An 8,645-nucleotide genomic window follows, 5' to 3' on the forward strand; every position below is an offset into this window, starting at 1 on the left:
TTCTCCACTCCTCCACTTGCACCTGGCTGGATGACCTTGGGCAAGCCGTAGCTCTGATAAGAGCTGTTCTTGAAAAAGAGCTGTTTCTGTCAGAGCTCTCTCAGCCCCACCTACATCACAGGCAATGCTCCCTCTAAGCTGTGGAGTCCTGTGAGCAAAAATTCTGCTTCATGAGCTACTGGCATGAAAGTTGTGAGTGAGCGATTTGGCTGCTGCATAAATTAGTTTGCTCCGGAGCTATCCTTCCTAAACTAAGACAAAGATGTGTGAGCTGGAGGCTAAAAAACTGTGAGCTAGCTCACACTAACTCAGCTTGGAGGGAACACTGCTCACAGGGTGTCTGTTGTGGGGAGGGGAAAGGAAAGGAGTTTGTAAGCTGCTCTGAGACACCTTTGGGTAGCGAAGGGCGGGGTATAAATCCAATCTCCTCCTCCTCCTCCTCCTCCTCCTCCTCTTCTTCATATATGCATCTGGTTTCTTAAAATTCTCTGGAATAATATTTAATAAAAACAGATCTGGCATAAATGGTATAGTTGTTTCTAACATTTTTTGCAATATCTCATGTATCCATGTCCAATATTTTTTGTTACCTTACAATATGAAAGAAGGAGCCAACATTTTGCTTACATTTCCAACATTAAGTTTATGGTAAAGCATGTTTGTTAACATGGTTCCACCTGGAGGATGAGTTTGGAACTTGAGTTTCTGAGTCCACAGAAGAAGGTGAAGGTGGTCTTTCATGTTCTATTTGCAGGGCTGAGAGAAGCTTGTATCCAGTTTTCAAATCAGATGTGAAAAGTCTCTGTCCCTGGTGAATAACCATTAGCTCACAGGAAGAGATCCATCTGAATCAAATTCTATGTTCTGACTACTTCTGGGTGATTGGTTTCGTATCTTTTCTGCGCTGTCTCGAAAGAGAGGTCTAGTAGGACTATTATATGAGAATTTCGAAAAATAAGACCTCCTTCTGTTCTAGATTTCTTTAAAATCTTGTCTCTTGTCCGGCTATCTGGGAAAGTAGCAACAATATCTCTGGGCACTTGGTCTGAACACTTGGTAATAGGGCCAAGATGATATGCCCTATCTATCAGTGGGGCTACACCCTCCTCTAATTCAAGAGATTTCGCCAGCCAAGAGGCTAATAAGTTTTTAAATTCTGAATCACCTCCTGTTTTCTCAGGCAGTCCTCTGAATTTCAGGTTCTGTTCTTTCATTTTATTTTCAAGAATCATGATTCTACTCCTAGCCCACTCTTTTGAGGACTGGAGTCTCCGCACGTCTTCTTGTGTAGCTATTGTGCCTTCCAAGGCCGATTCTGCTGCTTGAGATACCTGGGCTAGAGTTTCTGTAAGGTTCTCAAGCTGGTCAGTAAAAGGTTTAAGAGCAGAACAGATCTTGCCCACAATGTTTTCTTTCAGTTTTAAAATCATTGCTAGAAATTTGTGGTGGGAAAGTACCGTACCGTCGTCATCTGCAATCTCTGTCCCGTTCACCATCTTGTGTGCAGGTGCAGCTTCACAGCCTGTGCCTTTTTTATGATTGTCCTTCGAAAATAAGTCCATCATCAATTGCGGGTTTGTCGGTACCTTTTTATTTTTGATGTTGCTCGTTCTGCCCATAGTTGGAGCCTTGATAGGTGCAAGTTGTGGAGGCTAGAGCCCAAAATCGTGAGGAGGGTAGGAGAGCAAAGCCTCTATACGTCTGCCATCAAGCCCGCAATGCCACACCCATCTACAGTCTTCATCAGTTAAATATATGTTTTGATTTAAAATTGGTCATAGTTTGCATCATTCACGGGTGGCATGTGATAGTACAAGAAAGGTTCAAGTGGTGCTTTTAAGTATGATGTTTAAAATTGCACCTCTCTTTAATTGAAAGGATAGTATATTTCTGAAAGTGAATAAAATTCATAATCAGAAGAAAGAATAAAAATTGCACTGCAGCTCTGTGGAATCTGGGTACTTGTTCTCTTTAATTTAAACTTTGTAAGAGTACAAATTAAATTTCAAATTAATACTTAGAAATATTTTTTTTCCAGTGCAATAATAGGATATGGGCTGAGCCAATTCAAGTCTGAAATCCTTGGAATTCATCTTCCTTCCTTGACCAGATTTTGGAATTCAGCTGACAAGTAAGGAAATATATCAAGTATATTTTTTTATCAAAGTATGCAAAGTCTGAGGTATATATCTGGGTAGAAAGTTTGTAGGAATTTCTGCTTCACCTCCTCCTATTTGTGTGGCTTCATGGTGCAATATGAGTTTTCAGTTATCCTGAAACATCTAGATTTCACTGCCTCTCTTGCTTTAAGTTGTGCTTTAAGTTCATGACCCTTCTTTTTTTTATGGGCCTTTTCTTAGCTAAGGGACAAAAAATAGTGCTCTTCCAAACAAACTGTTTTGTCTTTTTATGTCAATTGGAAAAAATTGATTAAGGAGACTTGCTATGATATACTTCTGTTTTGCATGCCTACGGAGTAAACAGAGATCAGGTATTGTAAAATGAAATTGTTGAATACATAGAAGGAAATGAGGTTCTGCTCTGATTGTTCATGGCCTTTAGGCACACGTTGAAGTAGTATTTGACTATAAAGCATGCACATAATAGAACTTTCCATTCATGATAGCACTTTGAATTGATGTCACTTATATACAAGGGTTTCATTGTGAGAAACGGGAAAATCACTTCCTGCTCATGTTTGTTTTTAAAAACAAATTTCCAACAAACTCAGATGTGACAAATCCGCAGATCTCTCAGTATGAACATAAATTATAAATGCATTATTTTATTTTGAAACGTTGGCAAATGCAAATCGGTGAGGTATCCTGAAAGGTCCTATTTTACACTAGATTTATTTTGATTGTGTTAAACTTGCACATGGAAGGGATTGAAGGATCAAGTTCTATAGCTTTAATTCACTGATCAAAGTATATAAATAAAACTTATGCCTCTGACCATCGCGTTTGTTGTACATCCAAACAAGCTTCCCATGGCCCAAGGATAACCAGACAGTCCAAATAAACATGATACATTTTGCCTCTTAAGTTTGCGTCACCAATTACTGACATAAACTAGGGACGTATCCCTTAAACTGTTATTTTTGGAAGAAATTTAATTTAAAACAAATACGGCAGATTTCCAAAGATCCTTTCCACATTCATAAAAGTCCCCCTGGCAACTGGAATTCATCTGACAGACTACACAGGTATTGCATTGGCTCCTGAGCTTCCATCGTACAAGAGTGCTTGATCTGATTCAGCTTCAGAAGAGCCAGTTTGTGATAATCATAGCCTACTGAAAAGTGTGGGTTTCAGAAGGCCTGCCATTGTCATGTAGGGTAGCCAGGTGTCCCCCTCGGTCAATGGAGGGTGGATGGAGTGGTAGGATTGTCAGATCCAGGCTGGGAAAATGGAGATATGGGGATGGAGCCTGGGGAGGACAGGGACTTCAGTGGGGTACAATGCCATAGAGTCCACCCTCCAAAGCATCCATTTTCTACAGGGAAACTGATCTCTGTAGTCAGGAGATGAGCTGTAATTCCAGGTAGGGTTACCAGATCTTACTTGGCTGCTGGCAGGTGTGTGTGTGTCCAGTCTTGATCTGGGAGTCTTCACCTGGAGGTAATGTCATTATGCTGGGCATAATGTGGGACGCTCTAGCATTTGGGCAACAAACTCTATGGCACAACATGATGACATCACCTCCAGGTGACATCTTCGCACTGGGCACATCGTACAGAATGGGGCTCATGGGGGGCAGATCACCTCCAGGTGACATCATTGCACTGGCCACATTGGACAGAATGGGGGTCATGGGGGGGCTGGGCTCCCCCACTGTGGATTGGGGCCCCTGAAATTGGGGGGAAACCCACCCCAATCGGAGGGATGGCAACCTAATTCCAGGGGATCCTCAGCTCTCACCTGGAAGTTGGCATTCCTATTTTCATGCCTCCATATGACTGTGGCAACACTCCTTTTTCAGACTGCCTGCCAATTTGGGGTTTCAAAGAAATGAAAGGAAAACCAATGATTACCTCACAATGAACAGAAATGTCTGTGTCCCAGTTATTAAAACCTAAGTGTTTATTTTGAGGTATATGAATTGCTGGTATTAGAAACATATGCATTTAATGAGAAGGGTTATTTTCAAGTTTAGAAGTTATCATGCTCCTATAACAACACCCTCAGCAAATGACTTCCTTACCCTGGCACTGTGCCTAAAGTGGTATTTCTTTCAGGATCATATCGACAAGATAAAGGTGATCTTGAAAAACCTGCCCTGGAGGGAAATTTAGGTAGGCAGTGCTTGGTAAGCCAGGGGTGACTAGTTTGAAAGTTTACTGCTTTAAGTGACTCTAGTGTCCATCTCTGGGGGCAGTTAAAAAAAGAGATAGTATTTTGACTCCTAGTCCAAAAAACATCTAACTTTGGGGACTTCTTCCTAGCTCATCAAATAGTAACTCTTTATGTCTGTACTAAAGATCAAGAGCACAAAAGTCTGTTATACAAAACGGGACTGAAAAGGCTGTGCTGTGCTGCATTGCTGTTCTTGTCTAATGTGTTTATCTCCCCTCTTGTAGGAGGAATTTCATTACTGCTGGTGCAGGAGCAGGGATTGCCTCAGTATTCCATGCTCCGGTGGGTGGACTTCTATTTACACTGGAGGAAGTGGCCTCTTTTTGGGACATTAAACTGGCCTGGCAAACCTTCTTCTGCTGCATGATGGCTGCTTTCACCACAGATTTACTCTCCTCTTCTCTCTGTGGTTTTGTCTACAGGGGACAATTTGGATTTTTCAAAGCAGAGAAAAGGATTTTATTTTGGGTACGTGCTACATTTATGAACAACCTGGCATTATATTGCAGCATCCATATTGATTTGAGCCTATTCATGTATTTAAAATATTTCTGCTGTGCTTTATCTCACATTTGAAAGAGGACCATAACTGAATGGATCCAATAATCTGTGCATGGACGGCATGCATAATTCCCCATGTTTCTCTCAGTTCCTGCAGCAGCCGCTTCTGAATACTGGGAAGATCATTGCTGGGGTTATGCAGGCAGAGGATTAGCTCTGCACTGCAGCTTGGTAGGTTGACTGGGGCAAAGGGATAGAGCCAACACCTTTCCTCAGTGGAGCTATGCTTGCAGAGGATGAAGGAGGAGCAAGTTTACCCTTAAGAACATTTTCACACGTGATACCAACAATGCCTTTGAGCTCTTCTTACTTAACTTGTTGGTGTCATGTGTGACATGAAGAGAAGTTACGTTCTAGCCAATGCATATTTAACATTTGCATTATAAATTGTTTTAAGCAAAAGCTGATTTTCACTTTCCATCTGAATCTGCCACAAAATATCTTTCGTCCTGCAGTTTGGAACGTATAAACAAAAACTGATGCTCAACAGAATTGGGGACAGTCTGTGCCTTGTCCTGTTTATGTTTTTGGCATGGCTGAAGACTCACTAAGAGAACTGAGTGATGAGAAACCCTCACGGAATGATCTTTCCTGTTTTATAGCAATAACCCCCTCCAAGTACTAAGCACTGCTTGCACCAACTTACAAGTAGCAATATATTTTTTCTATTCATATGGATTGGGTCTTGTTGATATGATTTTTACTTGTTGATATGATTTTTACAGGCTGTTCTTTAGTATTCCTTTGTGGAGTCATGGTCTTTCTAATCTGATACCTATCCAGATGTATGTTCATGGAATTTAGCAAATATAATTGGATTTGGATGCAATTAGAGTGAGGACAGGAAGTAAGAAAACTGTAAGAAATAAACAGTCTCACAGCAAATTTACCTGTAATGATATTCAAGGAGGTCCTGAACTCTTCAAGGGCTGGTTCTTTCTTTGTGTAACAGTTGTTAAAGACATTTAAACATTCTGGTTACAGTACCAGAGATTGTAGTTGCTTCCATGTGGTGATTTTTCTCCAGGTGGAACACACCATGCCCCTACTTTTTAGGTAGCGCTTCCACATGATGTCACGCTGTTCCAGTCCCTCTCAAGAAGCCATTTGGTAATGATACTTTGCCCTCCCAGAAAGTTCCTGAGAATTAGAAATATAGTAGAGTGTTGTCCATGGGCAATGGTTAAATTTAGGTCCAGGACACATTAATGGGCAGACAATATCAACACCAAACTCTAACTCTGTGTGCAATAATCAGTGGTGTGCTGTCTCTGAAAATGGAAGTTGTGCTGTCTGTGCAGGCTACCAACCACTTACCAACCTGTTAGAAAAACAGGCTGATTTAGTGAAGTTCTTTCTACTCCTTTTTGCCTCAGAGCCCAGAGTCCTGTGTTAGCCTGAAAGTGGCTAAAGTGCATAGCAAAGTGAGAGGAGAATATCAACAGGCATCGTAGAATACTGGTTTTTGTTTTTATGAAGTCGCCTGACGTGCATGGTCTCTATGACCTCGCTGGCCTTGTACCAAATTACAGGGGTCTGCTCTTGAAAGAATCCTGCAAAAGAGTCAGTCCAGAATGTGGTCCCATGACTGGTGCTAGCTTCCAGTCCTCGGTGAGTTCCACCAGTTGCCAGTTTGTTTCCTGGCTAAATTGAAGCTGTTGGATTTGACCTTTTAAAGCTCTATTAGAACTAAACTGATACCCTAAGAAGCCCCAGCTCTGAAATGCTTCTCTGGGTGCCACTGCTGTCTGAAATAAGCTTATCATCAGCTCTTGCTCTTTTTGTGGTGGTGCCCTCCTCTGGCTCTTGCCACATGTATTCAGTTGAGGCAAATGTAGGAAGAAATCTGGTTTGATGCTTTAAAAAAAAAAGTAGGTTATATTACTGATTTTGATGTGCAGTATTTTAAAAATTGAAATTATTTGACTTCTTATATCTTTGTTGTGAACTTTAAATTTTTTAAAAATATTTTATTTTGCTTTTAATTCCCATAATACAAGTTTATACAAAACATCATAACAAAGGAAGGAATAACATTTAAACAAATTTGTCAAGGATAGCCTACAATATGCCCAAATTGGATTGACTTCTAATATATCTATTGCCCTATCTTTATAATCCACTTGGGAACGTTCCCACAAACTTAATTCTACGTTTCGAAAATATATCATTATACAATTTATACATCTTTTGTTTTCCTTACCCCCCTTAACCCCAAATTATTTTTTTCAATTACTATTAATTATTTGTCAATTTATTTCTTTACACTTCTAATATATGATTTTATTATGTAACTATTACAATTAAAGAAAAGCAAGAATTACTGCTGAACACCAAAAATTTTATCTTCTAGTATTTATTTTCAGGACATGCTGCCTGCTCTGGAATCTTTGGTTCCCCAAAGGAGTCCCTAAAAGAGACTCACCATTGGCGGGCTGGGGATCTTCCCTATACAGTCTTACCCACGCTGTGCAAAATCCCAATTTAAATTTAAGTAAAAGTTTTTATTCCAGCACTGCCTATTTCACATCCTTATCAGGTCTAGTCCTATGAGCCACTGGCAGCCTGCGTAATAGTCGTAATCATTTCCTCTCCCAAAGGTACATCATGCGCTGTCCAAGTCCTTCCCCCTTGGGTAACTCTGAGATGACCCAGAGGTAACCACCGATATGGTATTTTTAGTTCTATTAGTCTCTGTACCACTGGACGCATATTTCTTTGAGCGTCAAGATTTCATCTGGGAATATTTGGATGAAAACGTCATCTAGTTTCAAACCTTTTTGGCTACGAGCAGTTCTTACGATTACTTTCTTTGTTTGAACATCCACAATGTCTGCAATAACATCCGGGATTAAGGCTCGTGACACAGCTCTACTAGTGTTTAGTCTGTATGCTGTCATAACCACTGTAACTGAAAGTTTCAACTCACCACTCATCCATGAATTTAAAGCTGTAGTCAGGTTGGTGTTCAGTTCAAAGTTCGGTGGAATCCCACGAATTTTAATTTTCTGCTCACGCACTCTGAGTTCTAGTAACATTAACTTACTTTTGGATCAGGCTTCATAATCACGTAGCTCCAAGATAGCTTGTTTGTTATTTTTCACTTCTGCTGCAGCTGAGTCTGCAACTGCTTTAATTTCTTCCATGCTCTTTGTTAAGTTGTCTATTTTTTAGTCATTGGAATGATAAGACTCTTGATTTCTTCTTTTATTTCATGTTTCAGTTCTGTAAAAACTTGACCCCCCGAAGGGGAATTTTTTTATTTTTACATTTTCTACATACTACACACTTCATAAATGGAGTGGGGAAAGGAATACTAATGCCCTATCACTATTACTATGGGAAATGGGTCAGGGAGATCAAGATACATATAGTCTACTGGATAGGGGAAGGAAAGCTACCATTCTATTCTAAATCTCTTACTGGATATGGGGATAGGGTAAAGACTAATACAAATCACGATCTGAAAAGTTCAAAAAATAGATCTTTAAAACATATGAGTACAGATTATACAGAGATTAGTTCGATTATAAAAATATAAAGTCATTAGCTTGGTACAAGGGAAGGAAAGCTACCATTCTATTCTAAATCTCTTACTGGATATGGGGATAGGGTAAAGACTAATACAAATCACGATCTGAAAAGTTCAAAAAATAGATCTTTAAAACATATGAGTACAGATTATACAGAGATTAGTTCGATTATAAAAATATAAAGTCATTAGCTTGG

The 8,645-nt window shown here is 39.9% G+C and overlaps 1 protein-coding gene across 1 annotated transcript in view; it reads left to right on the top strand.

Moving 5' to 3' along the window:
• Nucleotides 1-2,038: 2,038 nt before the first annotated feature.
• Nucleotides 2,039-8,645, top strand: part of LOC107107198 (chloride channel protein C-like) — a gene marked incomplete at its 5' end in the record, with an annotated part of 86,874 nt that continues 80,267 nt past the window's right edge. Inside the window, 2 exons of the mRNA XM_015407457.1 lie at nucleotides 2,039-2,131; nucleotides 4,580-4,823. Of these exons, the coding sequence (XP_015262943.1) occupies nucleotides 2,039-2,131; nucleotides 4,580-4,823 (337 nt within the window). The remainder of the gene's footprint in view (nucleotides 2,132-4,579; nucleotides 4,824-8,645) is intronic.

This window comes from Gekko japonicus, unplaced genomic scaffold, assembly GCF_001447785.1.
Source record: "Gekko japonicus isolate JY-2015 unplaced genomic scaffold, Gekko_japonicus_V1.1 scaffold611, whole genome shotgun sequence".
Taxonomy (NCBI): Eukaryota; Metazoa; Chordata; class Lepidosauria; order Squamata; family Gekkonidae; genus Gekko; species Gekko japonicus.